The 21,067-nt window shown below is 45.8% G+C and overlaps 1 protein-coding gene across 4 annotated transcripts in view; it reads left to right on the top strand.

Annotated features, from left to right (window-relative positions):
- The window catches only part of DENND5B (DENN domain containing 5B), a 578,042-nt gene that overhangs the window by 207,493 nt on the left and 349,482 nt on the right, over positions 1-21,067 (top strand). For all 4 annotated transcript variants that reach the window (XM_078673773.1, XM_078673772.1, XM_078673775.1 and 1 more), the window contains one exon: positions 6,225-6,891. In XM_078673773.1, the coding sequence (XP_078529899.1) occupies positions 6,225-6,891 (667 nt within the window). The remainder of the gene's footprint in view (positions 1-6,224; positions 6,892-21,067) is intronic.

Raw genomic sequence — 21,067 nt, 5'->3', positions numbered from 1 at the left:
ATCTTTCGTAGCATGCGCAGGATGTTGAAGCATGACGAGGAGACGGCGTTGACTTGTCTGGTCATCAAGAGGGAGGAGTCCAGGATGAAGCCCAGGTTGCGTGCGTGGTCTGTCGGTGTGGGTGCGGAGCCCAGGGCGGGGGGCCACCAGGAGTCGTCCCAGGCGGAGGGCGAGGAGCCCAGGATGAGGACTTCCGTCTTGTCTGAGTTGAGTTTCAAGCGGCTGGTCGTCATCCATTCGGCTACGGCTTTCATCCCTTCGTGAAGGTTGGCTCTGGAAGCGGCGGGGTCGTTGGTCAGTGAGAGGATCAGCTGGGTGTCATCGGCGTAGGAGATGATGTTCAGGTTGTGTTGGCGTGCGATGGGCGCGAGGGGGCTCATGTAGACGTTGAAGAGGGTGGGGCTCAGCGAGGATCCTTGAGGGACGCCGCAGATGACTTCGGTGGCCTCTGACTTGTACGGTGGTAGACGGACTCTGTGTTCTTCCGTCGAGGAAGGAGACGATCCATTCCAGTGCCTTCTCTTGAATTCCGACGTTGCTGAGGCGTTGCACTAGGGTGCGGTGGCAGACAGTGTCGAATGCGGCGGAGAGGTCTAGGAGGATGAGGGCGCTGTTTCTCCGTTGTCCATCAGGGCTCTGATGTCATCGGTGGCAGCGATGAGGGCGGTCTCGGTGCTGTGGTTGGCCCGGAAGCCAGACTGTGACGGGTCGAGGGATCCATTCGTCTCGAGGAAGGCGGCCAGCTGTTTGTTGACGGTCTTCTCGATGACTTTGGCTGGAAACGGGAGGAGCGAGATGGGGCGGTAGTTCTTGAGTTCGGTGGGGTCCGCTGTTGGTTTCTTTAGTAGAGCGCTGAATTCGGCGTGCTTCCAGCTCTCCGGGAAGGTGGCGGTGTCGAAGGAGGTGTTGATGATGTCCCGCAGGTGGGGTGCGATGACAGTGTCGGCCTTGTTGAAGACGTGGTGAGGGCAGGGGTCGGTCGGCGATCCGGAGTGGATTGAGTTCATCATGCGAACGGTGTCATCGGTGCTGATCGGAGTCCAGGCGCGGAGGGTGGTGGTGGGTGGCGTTGCTGCGGTCGTTGTGTGCGATGGTTGACTGCTGAAGCTGTTGTGTATGTCCGCGATCTTGTTGTGGAAGTAGGAGGCGAGGGAGTTGCAGAGGTCTTGCGATGGGGTGATGTCGTTGTTTCCTGCGTTGGGGTTGGAGAGCTCTTTCACGATGTTGAAGAGTTCCTTGCAGTTGTGTGCGTTGTTGTCCAGTCTGTCCTTCAATGCAGTTTTCTTGGTGGCGCGGATCAGTTGGTGGTGCTTCCAGGTGGCAAGCTTGAGGGTGGTCATGTTGTCCGGTGTTGGTTCCCTTCTCCAGACTTTCTCGAGGGCTCGGCAGTTCTTCTTGGAGCTCTTGAGTTCGTCGGTGAACCATGGGGCTTTCTTGCTGCCGGGTCTGCTGGGCGGTGTCCTCAGAGGGGCGAGATCGTCCGCGCAGTTGCTGATCCACTTCGTGAGGTTGTCGGCGGCCTGGCTGGGGTTCGCTGAGCTGGCGGGAGGGTGCTGCCTCAGGGAGGCGGCGAGCTGGTCGGCTGTGATCTTGTTCCAGCTTCTTCGGGCAACCTGTTGCTGGTGGTGGTGGGTCGTCGTTCTTCTGAAGGTGAAGTGGACGCAGCTGTGGTCCGTCCAGTGGAGTCCTGTGGCGTGGCTGAAGGCGATGTCTTTGCTTGATGAGAAGACGGCGTCGAGTGTGTGTCCGGCGAGGTGGGTGGGGTTGGTCACCAGTTGCTTGAGTCCCAGGTTTGCGAGGTTTTCCAGCACGGTGGTGGTGTTGCGGTCGTCGTTGTTCTCCAGGTGGAAGTTGAGGTCCCCGAGGAGGATGTAGTCGGCTGAGGGGAGGGCGAGCGGGCTGATGAAGTCGGCGATGTCCTCGCTGAATTGTGTGCGTGGTCCCGGGGGTCTGTAGATGAGGGTGCCTCTGAGGGTGGTCTTGGGGTTGACGTGGACCTGGAAGTGCAGGTGTTCGGCGGGTGCGATGGTGTCGTCGGTGTTGGTCGTGATGCGGATGGTGGTCCTGTGAATGATGGCGATGCCTCCTCCTGTCTGGTTGACGCGGTCTCTCCGGATGATCTTGTAGCCGTCCGGGATGGCGATGTCGGGTGCTGAGGAGGCGTTCATCCAGGTTTCCGTGAGGAAGGCGGCGTCTGGGGCTGTGGTGTCGAGCAGGTTCCAGAGCTCGACGGCGTGTCTGTGGACGGAGCGGGTGTTGAGCAGGATGCACTTCAGGTGGCTGCTGCTGGAGTTCGGCTTGGTGGGTGCTGGTGCAGTGCAGGTCCGGGTGCAGGAGAACTTGCAGGCCTGGCAGATGAAGGGTCCGTGGGTGCGTCTCGGGGTGGCTCGGTAGCATCCAGGGGTTCGGCCGGCGTTGAGTGCGTTGAGGGTGGCGGCGTCGTATGTCTGGCGGGTGGGCTGGGGTCTGCGGGGGCCAGGGGCCCTGGCACTGGGCGCGGTCCAGGCGCGGACGGGCGCAGACGGGCTTACCTTTGGCGCACCTTCGGCGCTCATTCGGTGCTCCCGCTGCGCGCATCCGCTGCGCGGTCGCTCTGGGGGCGTCATAAGAGGGGAGCAGTGAGGGCGGGTCCGCTGGGAGGCGGGAAGGGGTTAACCAATCGTGTGGCGGGGGGCGGGGCCGCAGGCAGGAGGCGCGGGAACGGGACCGGTAGAGCGGGCGGCCCAGCGGCGGCTGGGGCGCTGCTGGCGGCGTCGGCGAAGAACTCTCAGCAGGTAAGCAGGGCTGCAGTGGCAGGCGCGGAGGGAACAGGGGGGCGACCAGGCCAGGTCAAAGATTATACCTCCTGACCTCGTCGTTTGTCACAGTTCACCACAGGAATGCATCTCTTAAGTCCTCTGGGCCTCAGGGGAAGCACTTGGAGACTCAAAGGGTGTCAGGCAGAGGTGAACAGCAGGGTCCAGTCCAAGTCAGGTGCCACTGGTCAGCTGGGTACTTCTAGGAAAAGATGTCTGAATACTTGCTGTCTCCCTGTAGCTTGAACAGGAGATCAACCGTATTACTTTTTAGAGTCCACTTTGCCCTGTGCACAAGAGGGAACGGGTCCAGTCCGTTGGAGCTTCTCTCAAGTAACAGACAGCAAGTCCAGTCGTATTCTGATCTTCTGCAGGTACAGAAAGTGTTCTGAAGTAGGTCCCTGGAGGTGTCCCATTTATGCCTGTCACTAGCTTGTCGGTGGGGATGACTCCTGGGTACACCCTAAACTATAGGGTTAAAGTTTCCGGGCCCAGCCCTACCCACGTTGTGAATTTTCAAGATGGCCAATGTCTGCTGCCAAACCAAAGTTGGGCTCTACGGTGGTGTGAGTGGAGTGTACTATTATAGTCCTAGTGTCTGCCCACATTTAACAGTTTGCGGCAGCCGCTGTACCACAATACAGTTAGACGCAGACATATGGTAGGACAACAGCAGACTCCTTCAACAGCTATATAGTGGATCCATAAGAATTGTTTTTGCATCTTGTTCTCTCCCCTTTTAGTGTATCCCAAGTGTCACATGTGAACCCAGCCGACTGTCAAGCAGGATTTGGCACTATTGTGAAAAAGGATGTCCACAACCCCACCCTGCATATTCTGTGGTGTTCAGAGGAGACATCCCTGCCCATTCAGGTCAGCCTATTGTTTGCTGCCGAGAGGCATTTCATACCTACTCACATCTGTTCAAGGCTAATTACTGGCTGGTAGAACCTGGAGGGCCAATGCAAATTAGCCTCTAGAACTTCAAGCAGCTTTCTAAAAGTTACTTTTCCTTAATAATTAATAAGAATCCAACTTCGCAGTTGCCTTGGATTTGTATTAAGTATTAAAAATAGTTGGTTAATTATTTTTCCAGCTGGTCCCATTCCCGAGTACAGTATTAGTGTTTAAACTGTACTGTGGTTTTCGTCATTGAACAGCTCGGCCTACCACACTGAAAATAGTTTCTGGGTGTTAGTCACTGTAAGGACATGATAGCATTAAAGTTCTACATGTCCTATTTTTAAATACCATGAACCCTGCCTTGTGGGTTAAAAGGCCTAAATAGGTGCGATTAATATTTAAAAGGGATTTTTGAACTGTATCAAAAGGGTGTATTTTGACAAGTGGAATTTCAAGTTTTTACTCTGTTACATTTAAGCTACAAATGTAGACCTGAATCCCTGGTTGCGTTGACACTGTAGTGGATGACACAATATGTACTGCAGTCCACTAGTGTAATTTAACTTCCAGGCCCTGGGTACATTCTGTACCATATACTATGAATTTATAGGCAAGATAAATATGCCAATTAGGAGTATGAAAAGGCAGCCATGTTATAATTGGGAGAACAGGCTCTTTACTACTAATTAGCAGGGGTAAAAAGGGCACAGAGTTGTAAGACCAGTTAAAATATAGGGTCCGGCAAAAGGAGAAAAATTGGGTGGTGATGCCCCTACAATCATAGTCTTGGCTAAACTGAATATATTTTTCCCTACTGGCAGGGACTGCAAGTGCTGCAGAACTATGATGCAAGACCAGTATCAATTCATTCAACAGAGCTCACTGTAGTAAATAACTTCGTAGATAGCACTGGATCCCAGTGAATTTAAGAGTTTAGTTGTACTCTTATGTTAACCAGAGAATTATATATGTAACGTTCTGTAGTATGTCAAACGTAGACTGAGGCTATACTGGCTGTTGCTTATACTTTCCCATCAATTTCCTTTTCTCTCTGGGATGCATTATCAGAAGAAATGAGGTAACAAGCAATTCTTACCATTCATAAGGCACTGGAAACACCGGTTTTAAGTTGGTGTCGCGGGTTTACACCCTGCCCACAGTTCTGGGTTGCAGCGATTTTTTTTAGCACTATAGAAATAACGATGACTCATTGATTGTTCACAAATGTTGCATAATAAATACTCAGAAAAAACGTCCCTAGTAACAGATTTTCTTGCTCAGAAATTCCACAATAATGGCACAGCTTCCATATTATCCAGTCCTATTTGCCGGAGTAAAGTCTTTGATTGTCAGTTAGAAATTTGGGTACATTTTTGGGCAGTTAAGTGGTACTTAGATGTACAAAAACCCGTGAAAATATTGTTGTTAAATGGTATGTAGAAGTAGCAGTCACAAATTCTCATTTTAAACAGTAAATAGCATAATCGCATTTAAGCTGTACATTTAATTTGTTGGTGAGATGTTTTTGGCGTCCATATCCTGCCTTCACACATAAAGCTACTGACTTCTGTTAAGCCCGCGAATTCCCGTTTGTAAGTGCAAATTAATAATATATGCAAAAGGATTGTAAATACAGTGCATTTGAATTCCTGGAGTAAAATAGTCCTATCTAGTTATTTCCAACTTATGCCGTGCCAGGTTTTTGTTTTAAGTTTGTGTTGCTTGTATTTGTTGAGTATTTTATTGATGGAACCTGGTATCAGCCTATTACCTATTCTCAGGTGACAATGCATTCACCTAACCTTGCTGGGTGACACCGGTAAAAGCCGCCCTGTCACATTTGGGGCACTGGGGTGTTGGAGTATATCTGCACCTGTAGTTTTGAAATGGTTCAAACTGTTGGATATCCGATTAAGGTCCTAATCGTGAGTGAGGTGGATGGAATTCCCTTCTCGAAGTCCGCTCAGCCTAGTCACAAGTGGGCCAGTGTTCCCGTACTCAGACGTATGGGTTGCAGGGGCACAGGACCGGATTTCCCCAGCTGATGTTCCAGCAAGTAAAGTCGTTGTGGGGAAAAGAGCTGACCAATTTGTTTTCAACCCATTCCGATTACCCTTTCTATTGACAGTCACCTCTGCCCTGCCAGCCCGCTTCTCTTACAGAACAAGGATCACTGCGAGGAACTCTGCCCAGTAAAACCTGGTCTGAACAGTTATCCCCTATTTGATGCTAATTAACCAGTATTGCAGGAATTCCATGATGTAATTCTGGCCCATATTGATCAGTCTGGCCGCCCAGCATTTCCTCTTGGAATTCCACACTACTTTTTTCGGGCCCTTAGTCTGAAAGCTTGACAGCTAGGATTAGTCTTTTGTAACCCTTCAGATGCCTTCAAAGATGGACATAAAAAATGCGAATTTCAAACATCACACTGAGAAGAAAAAAAAATACAGCTAGCAATTTATAATGTGTGTCATTTCGTAATACTGAAAATTATTATTAATTGACTTGTTTTCATATTTTCAGCTATGCATGCCCAAAGGCCTAAGCTTCAGGACGCAAGCTGATAACAGAGACCCTCAGTTCCATTCATTCATCATCACCCGGGAAGATGGCTCTCGTACTTATGGATTTTGTCTCACATTTTATGAGGTGGTAACAAGTAAGCAAATCTGTACTGCTATGCAGACTCTTTACCAGATGCACAATGCAGAGCACTACAGCAGTGTATATGCCTCCTCGTCATGCAGCATGGATTCCCTAGCAAGCAGCACAGATGAAGGAGATGCAACGTCATTGGCCAAACTCCATCAGTACAATTCCTATGACATCAGCAAGGACACTTTGTATGTATCAAAGTGCATATGCCTCATTACCCCTCTGCCCTTCATGCAAGCCTGCAGGAAGTTTCTTTCACAACTCCACAAAGCCGTTACATCTCAGCAGCCGCCACCACTACCCCTGGAGAGCTACATCCATAACGTTCTTTACGAAGTTCCTCTTCCACCCCCAGGAAGGTCGCTAAAACTTTATGGAGTTTATGAACCAATCATTTGCCAGAGGCCTGGCCTCAGTGAACTTCCACTGTCAGACTACCCCCTTCGGGAAGCTTTTGAATTGTTGGGATTGGAAAATTTGGTACAACTTTTCACTTGTGTTCTACTAGAGATGCAGATTCTTCTGTACTCCCAAGGTAAGAGTTCTCAGCAAGTCTTGCAAAATACAAAGAGACCAATTGTTTGTGAATGTTTTGGAAAAAGAAAAGAGTTAAGTGAAATCTTTGCAAATTGCCTTGAATCACATTTGTTAACCTGCTTGGTTGGTGCTTCAGTTTGAATTCAATTCTGCAAGGCTTTAGCTAATTCCAACTGAACACACCGAAGTTGTGCCTGAAAATATGTTGTTTGCTTTTTTGAAATTATTGTCCTGTATTTGTTTGGCGTTTAATACTTGGCATGATGTTATCTAAATGTTTGTCAGATAAAGAGCACAATTATGATTCCGAAACTTTTACCCTAACTGTGCAATCATCTGTGTTGGTCCAGAGCTATCAGCTTAGAGCATCACTAATAGGAAAGGTTATAAAAAAACAGCATGAATGATTTGAAATGTTTGTTTTGTGTGTTCATTTTTCCCCTGACATATGCTTTGTCGCTCCTTTACACTGACTCGACGTTACGGTTGTTGGAAGACAATATCTTCTTAAAGTCTCCAGCTCCGACTTGGGAAAAAGGCCAGCAAATTAGTTGAAACTGATGTTGAATTGTTGCTTTGTGATTTTTATATAATCCACTAGTTAGTTCCACAATGGGACTTTTTTTTGGTCTAGACCAGGGTTCTCCAATAATCAGTCCTGGCGGGCCGGATACATGCCATATTTTTAGGATAACTACACTGATCTAACTGTGGATGTACTAAAAATCTGTAATGGAACCGGCCCTCCAGGACTGATGTTCGAGTTGGTGGTGTATTGAGCGGTGTATTTTAAAAATAGTGTTTTAAATATTTACAGTATAGTCCATGACAGCAAACTATACTCCAGTCTACCCCAAGAATTGAAAATATTTGCAAATCGAGCACATTACAGTGGGTATCCTACTTGGTGATATAAACACAACAGTGACCTAAACCCAGCACAGTTGTGGAATTTTATAGCTAACTATCCAACTGACAAGATGCTTTAGAAATCCATTTGTCCCATTTAATGTCTTGCAATGACATTGGGATTTATTTATATCACGAGCTAGCACCTGCGTTCTGTGGATAGTGTGGAATTTGTATTATCCAAGAAACAGAGTGCTTTTTTGGGCATATCCGAATAGGATGTTAGGGTCAATCAGGTTCCCAGTCTCTCGGGTTTCTTCAGCCATATCAAGTATTTTTGTTAGTGACCACAACACATCAAGTAGTTTGTCCTAACAGGAGTTCCAAGAACAGTCCAGGCCCTTTTTCGGGTCCTTAATAAACTTCGTTACAAAGGTATCCATTTTACTATCGGTTACAATGGCTGTGGGCATTCCGGTTTCGGGCTACCTCAAACTTCTTTATCCATTGGCTTCTTTATGCGGCTCTGCACATATTGTGTTACCTTTGACGCTGTATTCTAATCAGCTGAACATGGATTTTGAATATGGTACGATTCAGTATGTCCAGAGGAGTCGTAGACCCCTGTAGGGTGTCTCCACCATTTTCATCTACCCTGGCATGTTTGGAGCTGCCTTGTGTCTGCCATGTCTACTGGGGCCCGTTTTTTCACCCAAATCCCCATCCCGATTATCAGAATCGCCTGTGGCTTCAACATTCTCTCCCAGTGGGGAGAAGATATTTTTGAGGGTATTCACTTGATGGTCCTCAGCCTCGCGATTGTTTAGGGCTATTGTCTGCCTTTTCAGGAATGCTTTGCGCAGCCTTTCAAAGGCGTCTTATGGTGAAGTGATTTGTGTCTTGGGAACTTGGTTTTCCCTTTGCCCATAAGTGTGCCTGATTGTCTCCGTCAGAGGGTGCTGATTGTCTCCGGCAGAGGGTGCGAGGGACCCTATCTTCTCGTCCAGTGGGTGGAACACTGCTTATTGCCACCAACATAATGATGTGCCTACTCAGGGACAGCAAGGCTGAGAAAATGCCTCTCTGCATCAATAGCATCACAAGGTCCTCGTGAATTTGCAGAACCACCTGCTCCTCCTTAATTAAATCCATAAGTTCTCTATCATCACTTGTATCTGAGTTCAGGTGACTTGTCAAATTATATTGCCCTTGGCTGAGATGTAGAGGCTTTTTCCAGAAGACTCTTGTTGGATGCCAGTGTTTGTTTAGAAACGTATGCGCACTCTAATTTACTCGGCCCAGTCACCCAACTGAAATTTATGTCTCGGTAGTATTTACCTCTTGCACTGAAGATAGAAGTTGACAGGATTGCAGCGCGCTTAGGAATTCAGATGCCTCTCTAGCAGAAGGAGTGGTCACCGAGATGTGTGGTGATCGCCACTAGAAGAATATGTGTCCTCTAGTGGCGCCAGTGAGGTGTTGTGCTATCCGTTAATGACGAAAGCAAACATCGACGCATACATCGACACATACTTATCCCCCATGGGCTGATCCCAAGAGTAAAGATTCTCTTTTCACATGTCGACTCCCTGGGGGTTGCGAAAAGGATGACTCTCCACTTTGTTTAGCATGTGAAAGAAACTCACGCCAAGACCGAGCGTCCCTGACCCAGAGCCGCCAGTAGTGCGTACCAAGCAGATGAGGAGCGTAGCTAAGGGTGAAAGCGATTGTTAATACACTAAATCATAACACATATCAGAAAATGTGAGCATTCACAAGGAAAAAAAACGAATCTGTCTGCTGAACAATAAAGAAAGGCGAAGTGATTTTCCTTTGTGTATGATTAGAAGAGACTCGGAGCATTACTATTGGTGGATGATCTTTTCAAAAACTCACGGGATATGTAGTCTATTCTACTTAATGATTATACAGTGTTAATATAAACGTTGTGTATCGTGCTCCTGAGACTAGAAACGGGAAGAGAAATGCATAATCTGAGCCTCCGGTCCAGACATAGAATTTGTTGGACCTATTTCTTAATTGGCAGTGTAGAGATCCCTACCAAGATCTGTTAACATGGCAGCCATATAGATGATCATAGAAAAGGGTTATGTTTAAATACAGTGGTAGTATGTAAATGCCATCCATTTGAAAGTGTCCTTTTTCTAAGCATTAAACATCATGGAGAAATACAACACAAAGATGTGATAAGCATAATCCTTCCCTTCAGCAAATATTTTCATCTATCAATAATTCTTTATAGGAAGTAGCTCAGACACTTACACAAATTCGTATTAGGCTATAAGGCCTTCTGCTTGTGAATGGTGAATTATATATACATGATGTTATCACATCAAAGCAGTAGGCTATGTGTGCTGTGCAGTGTCTTCACACGAATATTTGATGTAATCTATTGTTTATTGAAGTACGTTTTAGTAATAAGTACTATCTATTTAAAATCTATTAAATGATGAACTGGCATTTATAGGAACACTACTGACAAATGAAGTTTTGAGGCTGTGTAACTATTGTGATTAATTTGGGCCTTATTTCTGATTTAGCGAAGAAAACGTTGTCTTGCCAAGAGGTATGCACTTAGACACAGAGTACAGATTGCATGGTCTGTCTGTGCCATGATTACTTACCTGTGAAATGTTAACACAGATAGACAAGTTCTCTTTCTTATCTGTGACACTTGGAGCGTACTGCGATGCAGTGGTTTGAATGTGCAAATTAGTTGTCCACATGCATACTGGTTTTCCATACAAACTGCCTACCTATGTAACATCGCCATTTTAGGGATTAAAAAGAGACATGACCTCCAACAAGAAGATGACTGTCCTAATAATGGCAAATGGTAGAGGAGGGCATTTTAAAATTGTATTCATTAATTATTAACTGTCTTCAGTTTCGGAAATATACTCATAGTTTGGTTTCACATTAGTATTATTTTAACCATACATTTTTGCTTTGCTCTATCTATGAGTTGAGATTACATCACCTCCAATACACGTTTCAAGTTGACTACTTTCTCCATGATAAACACTACCAAGACTTATAACTGCAGTTCATATTTATTAATTTGTTGAGAGCAAGACATAGGTCCAGGCAGTTTCAGACGGTCCTTCTCCAGCGATCCACTAAACGGCATTATAGACTTAAGTTGATAAAAACTTTAAACGTTTTCTAGCTGACACCAGAGATGCAGTAGAGGCCTTATGGTAGAGGTTTGGACACACAGAAGGCTCATTAGTACAAAAGCTGGATCTTCAAAGTATATCCCATTGGCATAAGATTGGTAGGAGAGAATTTCAGCAATGCTAGCCTTAACTGTATGTGACAACCCCAGATAACGGAATGCTAATTTTTTAGAAAGAGGTTTTGATTTCATTTCCTGCTCTACAAGAGGTTCACTGAATTGAATATAGTCCACAAGTGACATAAGACTCAAAACGGTTTAATTGTCATTGTTTATATGCCTGCTTTATATTGGCCACAGTGATTTTCTTTCAGGGGACGGTCTAAATGTAGTCTGCTGCTGTTGTTGGGTCAATAGTGGTCCTTTAAGAAAAAAAAAAGTTTATTTTTAAAGAGCAGAAATAAATACATTCAGTATAGATTTTTAAATAGAAAGCAGGGATCGATCTTATCAAACATTATACAGTTAAAAAAAAAAAAACATAAAATATCAAAATGCGTCTGTACCTAGCCCAGGCAGTCAGAACCATAATGTCAATTCACATTTCACAGCAATTCAAAATGCATTCCATTAAAAAAGCGCATTTTGTGTATATAAAGTGCGATGTGCAAGTGCAAAGTGATTCGATATGCTTTTAAATAGCATTTACTCCAGAGAAGAGAATGTCAATTTACATTTCACATCAGTTTAAAGTGCATTCTTCAAAAAGTGCATCTTATAGATCTAAAGTGCAAAGTGGTGCGAAATTCTTTTCAATAACAATTACTCTAGTCTGCAATTCGCTGTTTAAAAAAAAAAAATGGCCAGCTTTCGCCAACAAGATTACAATACCACTTAACCTACAATATGTTCCCAATAATGCCATACAGCATTGAACCTCTTCACGCTCCCCACCCGCTTTGCATATGCCTCTTCCAGCCCTGCACTGATGGAAACAGGTTGGTTCTCCAATTCTGCAGGCTAAAGGTTTGTGCAATCTTCAGCGCAATAGAGTAAAAGAACTGTGCTCCCTTACTAAACCTCTGGCTCTCTTTGGAAATCCTGAATAAGTCTGGTATGTTTTATGACGACTTGTTGGAGTATAATACACCAGCCAGCAAGGTAAGCGTGACATTATTTCATAATTTGTCGCACTTAAAGATTTATATCCAATCTCTGAAATGGAATGCCAGTCCCTTGCTGATAAGTTACTTTGCTTTTTTTCATGAACTCTGGATAAAAAAACAACTATATCATCTTTCGTAGATTAATTCCTTAACAGTCTAGACCAGTATCCTATTCCTTATAATTTACTTATAACCAAGGCATGGCTGATGTAATGCTAATTTTGACCATCCCCCTGGCTATTGGCTGCTAAAAAATTGACTATCTGACCAAATCTTTAAAAAACAAAATGCATGCAATGTTCCCCACTTCTAGAGAGAAGCTCTTCCTCAGAAATGTATTTACTCCGTAAACAAAAATCCCCAAACTCTTTAAAACCTATTGAATTCCAAAACGTAATCTCCCTAGCAGATAGCAACATCCCAAAAATTGGCCCTCCTGGAGCTGCAAAAATGATCGACCAAGAAAAAGCTGATATGATGTACTGAGGGCTCTCAGCAGCACTCTGAACTTCTGAAGAAGCTTGTACCTAGTCTTTTTGGATAACATTGCTGTTTTAATGAGGACTGGTAGACTTATTTCAGATTCCAACACCATTCTGGTTAAAAAAAAAGGTCAAATCCTCTAGTCACATCTAAAAAGATTAGCAGTATACCCACGAAGACTGCCTGATAGTGGCGCTGTACATGGAGAAGTGTTAATAACCCTGTGTTTGGTCTAGTTGTAAAATACTCAATTTCACCCTTGATGCTTTTTTCATCCAAATAAAACTCATTATTAATGATTTGATCCGCTAAATAAAGCTATTTGGGGTTTTAATTGGCACAGAACAAAAATATTAATAGTGGTAAAACCGACATTTTTATCAAAGCAAATCGTACAATTATGGTAAGAGGAACCAAGGACCATCTCTCCAGAAGCCCATTAATTTTTGTAAGCATTACCTCATAATTCAGATGAATAAAATTATTCGTAACAAATATTCCAAGATACCTTATGGGAGTTTGCAGCCTCGCTTGGGGCTGTTATGAGACTGGAAGATCCTCGGCAAACGCCCCAAAAAGCAAGACCTATTTTGCTCTGATTTATCTTATACCCACCCATTCCTGTAAATTCCTGAATCCTCTGCATTGCATCCTGTATGTTTGACTCATCTGGTTCCAAATAAAGAATAATGTCATGTGTAAAAAGCTTAATCTTGGCCATCCCCTCTATTGGTGCTCTTATATCCTCTTTGTGTGATTGTTCCATCGAATGTTAAATAAAAAAATTAAAATTAGTGAGAGAGGGCACTCTTGATTTGTGCCTCTATTTATCGAGACAGTGACAGCCATTCTAGAATTTATCATGACTTTGGCCTAATCGCCCTGCTGTAGTTTACTTTCACTGAAATTAATTGAGAGGGGAATCTGTATTTTTGTAAGCTAAAAAAATAACCATCCGAGTTTACGAGATCAAGTACTTTTTCAGCACCGATCATCATAGTTAACACTTTTATATTTTTGTTGAAATATATTCTATTGCCTGCATTAAAAACTGGGTGTCTGCTGACCTAAGATGACCTGCGACAAATCCACATTGATGTTTAGAGATGAGCAACTGCACAACAGGCATTATTTGGGTTACCCTGACTTTCATCAGAAGTTTATAGTCTTTAAGAGACTGATGGGTCTGTACGAATTCACATTCTTCAGATTTCTACCCCTCTCAAGAAAGCTTACAATGGTTGACTCTTTAAAAGAAGGAACTTCCCCAAACCCCTTTAATATAGCTAAAAAGCAATACCAAAAAGGGCACCAGTTCTCTGGCAAATATTTTGTAAAACTCCAATGGAAATCCATCATTCCCACATGATTTAGCATTGGCTATTCTCTGGAGTGCTTCGTGAACTTAAAGAGGCATGATTGTCTCCAGCATTGCCTGAGACAAGAAATTCGTCTGTTGAGGGACCTAGATGGAAGTGTAGGATCGTTCTCTGCTGGCCATCGAAACTGTATACTTCTTTTGATAAATATCACTATAATGTTGAAGAAATATTTGAGCAACTTCCTCTTTTTCTGTTGCTGCACTACCAGTGGGAGTGATTCTCAATAGATTTGATTGTAGCCTTCTCATTTTTAATTCTGTTAGATCAGGCTAGGAAACTTGCCTATATGCTGGTTCTCTTCATACAATTGCTGATGTAAAGTATTGGAATTGCTTATTTCCTGGAAAATAAAAAAATCTCTTAAGAGTTTGTTTTGCCATACCTAACTGCCCGGTACTGACTCTATCTATCCCATTAACCCCCTCCATTGCTTTTGTAGCTTGATCTACTGCTGCCTGCAGTTTATTTGTCGCTTGTGTTCCCTGCCTTGATTTGCTTTGACTGCGATAACTCTCCCTCTCACAGCGGCCTTAACAGCTTCCCATACTGAAAACAGAGAAGCAGTATTTCTATTGATAAGAAAAAACTCAGAGATACATCCTCTCATCTCTGCTACTCACTTAAGATCTGCCAACAAGGATCTGTCAAGCTGCCTTTCTCTACTCGCTGACCCTAGGTCCACCACAGTGGAGGATACAGAGTGGTGAGAGCAGGCATAAGCCCAAGGATTGAACTTCACCCATATTACTGCCTGAGACATTAAAATTCTAGGCATAATGCCGTTTTATAACAGTGTGAAGAGCACCTGTATTGTGCGAGGCCTGAGTCATCTTCCCACCAAGGATCAACAAGCTGAAAGCTTGATTTGAAAACATCATTCATGAGGGGCGCTAGAGAGCCGGCAGACAAGACGGCCGCATCCTAGGGAGGCTCTGTCAGCCTGGGAGCACTAGCCCTCATAATCCTGCATGTCAGAGAAATATTTGCGCTCGAAAACCTGCGGCATAATCCTAGAAAGGCATCTGGAAGCTCTGGAGACGTTCAGGAGCCGATAGCGTGCCGCCTGGGCCTCCAACATTGATTATCCATATTTGCAGCCCAGACCCGCGAGGCGGAGCACAAAATGGCAGAGACCTGTGCGGCAGAGCTAAATCTACGGGGACGGCGGCTGCTGTAGACGCCAGCCATGCCAGCTACTCACGCGAGCCCTGACCTCTGAGGCACAGAGATTCCGTCCGCAGCCGGGATCCGCTGGGATCTGCCCGACCTGCTGGCTGAAGGGGGCCACCTGAAGAAGAAGCTGCCATGTTGGAGTGACGGCTGGCCCCAGGGTGGTGGATGGGAGATTCCAACTTTCTGCACTGCCGCCCTCCTGTGGCCCGTTGGGCAGGTGACAGCTGCTCAGGCCTCCAGGTGCATCGTGGGAGCCTTGGCTGGGGGTGTGCTGGACTGGGGAGGCAGCGCAGGCCGCGTAGCTTGGTAGGTTGTAGTCGCGGGACTGCCAGAGGCGCGGCTGCGCTGCTGATCTGGTTCGGGCCGCTGCGCTGATGGCCCGCGGGGGCACTGAAGGTCTGTGAAAATCGTGGGACTGGACTGTGCATGGGCGTCTCATGCTGCAGTGATCCAGCGTGGCATACAGGAGATCCAGACGGACTGCACTGACGGCCTCCTTTGGCCTGCTGGGCAGGTGAGAGCTGCTTGGGCCTCTGAGTGCCCCGTGGGAGCTTTGGCCAGGGACGTGCTAGACTGGGGAGGTGGCGCGAGCCGTGTAGCCAGGCTAGGCTGTAGTTGCCGGACTGCGGGAGGCGCAGCCGCGCTGCTGACCTGGTTCGGAGCCTCTGTGTTGAGGGCCTGCGGGGGCACTGGAAGTTTGTGAATATTGTGGGGTTGGACTGTGCACCTGCGTCGGTGATCCGGGCGCAAGGGTGAGTTGGGAAAAACGGTGAGCCTGTGCCGATAAACATCGCTGTTTAAACTAAACCGCTGCGATGGTAGGCCCATCCTGATTGAAGTGTGCTGGGGCCTGCTGACTCATGCAGCACACCTGTGTGGAGCTAGTGGGCTGACCCACGCTGTAATGTGAGACTGGGTCCAGATACAGTCAGAAGCGCAGAGGAGCATAAAACCACAACAGCGCCTCGCATATCCCTCTTATCCAAAGCCCCCATGCAAAAGTAAACTCGCTGGTCATTGCGTGGGACAAGAGAGAGCCCCCAGAGTTATTAAGTGCAGGATGGGGCGTATGGAAGGCAAACAAGCAAAGCTACAGTTTTCTGTGCGGAAACAAGCCCCTAGTGAAGACGTGGAGTCCCAAAGGGAGGATGAACACCTTCCCCCTCCCAAATACAAGATGCGGAAATCAAAACACTACTCCTCACTCTGCACCAAAGCCTGTCATCTATAGAATCTAAAATGTATACCATGAACTAGCACATGGACTTTATTGCGCAAAAACTTGAAAAACACGACAGGCGCATATCGGAGGCAGGGCAGCACATTTCCTCACTTGAAGACCACTCTACTACTAGCTGCGCAAAACTACAAGGCATGGAGAAACTCTTGAAAGTTATAGCTGCTAAAAATTAAGACCTGGAAGCACGCTTGCGCAGATTAAATTTACGCATAGTGGAGGTCCACTGCTAACGGGTATCAAGGAGGAATACGTGGAACAAATGCTTCTGGGCCTCTTTGGTTGCAGATGTTTTCTCCAAAGTATTGGTGGTGGAGAGAGCCCACAGGTCACTTGCGACGAGACCACCACCGGGCGCGCCACGCCGTCCTATTTTGGCACGTCTCCTCAACTACAAGGATCGCGACACTGCGCTGAGACTAGCCAGGGAAAAGTATGATTTCATTTATGATAGAGTTAGAATTGCGTTATACCCGGATTTTACATTGGCGGTACAGGAAGCATGGAAAAAATTCATCCCTGTCAAAAAGAAAATCCAACAAGTCAATATCCAATACGCCATGCTCTACCCTGCAACACTGTGTGTTCAGCACCGCGGAAAGATACATATTTTCAACAGCCCGCAACAAACCCATGACTTTCTAAAATTCTCCATGAAGCGTTCACCTACACCACAAGACGAGGACCCTGGATCAAGACGATCCTCATCGACTCATGAGGACGACTAAGGACAGATTAAGTAAGATTGGAAACTCTACCTAGATCCAGTAAGACTATGCTTCTTGTCTTTATACTTGCATCAATGTGCCCCTACAACGATGTAAACTGCCCTGATGCATCTGCCATATGATAAAGATTTCCCGGGCTCCCTCGCGGGACGCAAGGTGCACTGACTGTCTCTCTGGCGCATATCCCCAGAGGGAATTCCCCCGAATAATGTTTTGTAATGCTTATACGATATTAGCTGTTATTTTTCAGTTATTAATAGTGCGCCATCATCTCTGGGAAGAGGCAGGTTGGGGAGGTGCTCTTATCAATATGTGCAATGTATATTGACTGTGCCGAGGTTTACATGGGCTGGGTGGGATATATTTCGCCTGCGGGATTGGGCTGCAGGTGTGGGGTGAGGGGGTAGTTTAGTCTAGGTTATGTGTGATAGCAATGCATGGCACCACTCACTATTTACACAGATGCGATTACATGTATTATTTTATGAGCAGTCTTCGCTTGGTAACACTCATGTGCACTTATTCTCCCAGATTATACACAGAAATACATGACTAACTTAGACTCGGATAAAACCCCCACCCTTAACTCCCTAACATGAAATGTACGCGGGCTTCGCAACCCTATTAAACGTAGACCCGTCCCACCTGGCTCCCAAGGTGCCGCCCACATTTAGTAGGAAATGGGCTGCACACAGTTGCTTTTCCTCATCCCCAACATACGCAAGAGGCACATCTATTCTGGTTAAAGCAGGCCTGGGGTATTGTCCGTTAGGGTCATTGCAGGATTCCCAGGGCAGATTCAGTTTAATTTGGGGTAGGAGGGCTGGGCACACAATAACACTGGTGATTTGCTATGCGCCCAACACGGATGATGCTGGATTCTTCGACAATTTATGGGAGCACATGCTTTTTAGTGAGGGGGGACTTTAACCTAGCAATAGATCCAGATATGCATCGCTCATACCCACATCTACTCTCGCAGCCACATGCTACCAAACAACTCTCTGCCATTATAGCCGACCACCAACTTTTCGATGCATGAAGAGACCACCATCCAACGTAGAGGGAGGGTACTTTCTTTTCAGGTGTCCACTCTAGCTGGTCCCGCCTGGACTACTGGGTGCTATCTGCCGGTCTAAACACATGGCTCCCTGAGGTGTCGCATTTGGTACACACTCTCTCGGACCATTCCCCTGTTCTCATAAAGATATCACCGCCAGGTAGCCAATCCCCATATCGTTCCTGGAGGCTTCAGCCTATGGCCCTGCTGGATGGAGCCTTCCAGGAGGAATTGCGCCAGGAAATTGTGGAATTCTTACTACGTAACATATATAGTGTCTCCGCATTCGCATGTGTCTGGGAAAGATTTAAAGTCACAATGAGGGGCCTATGTATAGCTAGCTAAGATCTTACGCTCTATCAGAGGGACTCTGACTAGATTAGAAAAAGACATCAATCAAATTGAGGAGCAAATTGCCTCTTCACCCCATTCACACTCAAAAGCATGACTTAAAGAGCTACTAACCGAAGATTAATTGGAGGCGGAACGCAAGGCTAAATTTCGCTCGAAATACTACAATGCCAGATCTTACGGGGAGGGCGAGCGTCCAGGCAGAGCCCTGGTTGAAGTCAGCAGAATCCCCAGGGTCGCCAAACAGATACTGGAAATCTGATGAGGAGGGCAACAGGCACACAGACTCACTGGAGGTACTTAACACTTTCTCCAAATACTATACCGCATTATATCGCACCTGCAGCTGAGATCTCCCAGACATAGCCTCTTACTTTGAGGATACAGCTGTTGGATGGATCAGTGGCTCTCGCAGAGAGTTCTTGACCGCTGATTTTAGGGAGGACGAAATCTGGGCAGCAATAACAGGTCTACGCTCGATCAAGGCCCCAGGACCTGATGGCCTATCAGCCGATTTTTATAAATACTACATTGATCGATTGGCCCCATTCTCAGGCAAGTCTTTGAGGACGCAAGGTATTCCGGGACTCTCCCTTTGTCCATGCGACAAGCCTTAATCATATCTCTGCTTAAACCGGGTAAGGAAGCCAATTGATCGAGGCATATAGGCCCCTGTCGTTAATTAACTGCAACACGAAGATCCTCACTAAAGTAATTGCCAATCGATTGACCTTGCTAATGGATGGGCTGGTCCTGCCAGACCAGGCTGGCTTTATACCTGGCAGAGCCACCTCACACAATTTACGTACCACATTTGCAATCCTCCATGACATAGACCCCGAGATTTCTGCTGCTGGGATATTCTTAGCCGCCACAAAGGCTTTTGAGTCCCTTGAGTGGGACTACATGTTTACCATGCTAGGCAGAATGGGTCTTCCCCAGCCATTCCTAGCATGGATTAGACTACTCTATGCCCAACCAGAGCCCATAGTTCAGATTAGTGGCTTTTATTCCAACCCAGACCTTATTATGCAGGGCACGCGCCATGGATGTCCACTATCCCCATTACTATTTGCCCTAGCCTTTGAACCTCTGGCAGCCAAAATAAGACAGCACCATAGAGACTATGCTACAATATATCCCTCCTAACAGACACTAATATCGTTGTATGCTGACGACAATACCTTATATCTAAGGGAGCCCAATGTTCGCCTCAATCCAATTTTTTAGAGAATTTATTAGATTTGGCAACCTGTCCAGGATAGGCCTGAACTGGAGCAAGTCACAGATCTTCCCACTCACCCCAATACAGCTCTCGAGTTCCCACTATGTTGGTGTGAAACTGAAATAAAATACTTGGGTGTGACCATAACCAAAAATACGGAGGAAACTCTAAGGGCAAATTATGGGGCTTCAATTGAAATGATCAATAACTGGGTGGATCGTTGGATCGTGCTGCCGCTTTCACTGGCCAGCAGTATTGTGAATGTCAGTTAAAATACCCCTGACTTTGTGGAGGAAGAAGGACTGAAACTGATTACAATCTACCAGACTGTGAGTGGATTTCTGCTCTAGTTTCTGGCTAAGTTCCTCCAGGATTCTGAAGGTTTCTTTCTGTTTATTAGCAGCTTCCGTGATTCTTGCCTCATAGAATTCGGCCTTCCTGGTCATGATGGCTTTTTAATATGTGGCCAGCATGTTTCTGTAGCTTGCGAGCGCATCTGTATTGTATGATATGCGCCATAGAAACGCAGTGATTGGGCTCCTTGATTTAGTTTGTGTTTAAATTGGTTTTTAGGCTGATATTTTCTGTTTCATCATCATCTGTTTATGATTGAATCAACATAAAATAAAATTGTAGCAACACGTAATTGTTTTTGAAATGACACCATGTGAACACTTGTTATAAGTGTATACATTAAATGTTGGACCTCTTTGCATACGACAAACTGGAAATACTGGAAAACCGGATAGGGTTGGCCTCTGAAACTTTTTCCCCATTGGTTAGGGCGTGTCCAGGAGTCATCCCACCTCCCTAGCTGATTCAAGGTATTAATTTGGCACCTCAACACACCCAATTTAGAACTATTTCTGAATGTGCGGTACATCAGAAGAGGACTGATCTGGTGTCTGTAATCAGAGAGGAGCCTGAAAGAATGGACCTGCTCCCTCTTGTACCCAGGACAAAGAAGTGGACTCCAAGGGTCAGAGCTCTGATTTCCTGTGTGGTTACAGAGAGACAACAAGCTGCAAGAGGCCTTTTCCTTGAAGTACCCAGCTGACCAGCAGCAACTGGACCGGGATTGGAGCCTGTGGTTGGCCTCTTCCGGACACTCCTGTGGTTAATTAGGACTTAAAAGATTAAGTCAGACTGTAAAATCTTTGATCTGGACAAACCCGGCTGCTTTATCCGACTTGCAGTCTATTGCGATCAGCCTGAAAGTGCCCCTAGGATCTGGTCTATCGCAACCATAGATTATCAGTGGTACTTTGTGGCTCTATTTTCCCTTCAATTTTTAAAAACTGATAGGCCTGATTTCCCTTATTTAACTTTTGTCAATTTGGTGTCATTTTGTGTATTAGAATGCACTTTATTTTTCTAATTA

The sequence above is a fragment of the Lissotriton helveticus genome, chromosome 1_1, assembly GCF_964261635.1.
Source record: "Lissotriton helveticus chromosome 1_1, aLisHel1.1, whole genome shotgun sequence".
NCBI classification, from domain to species: Eukaryota; Metazoa; Chordata; class Amphibia; order Caudata; family Salamandridae; genus Lissotriton; species Lissotriton helveticus.
The sequence above is the reverse complement of the archived record's forward strand: the minus strand, read 5'-3'. Positions and strand labels throughout refer to the sequence as shown.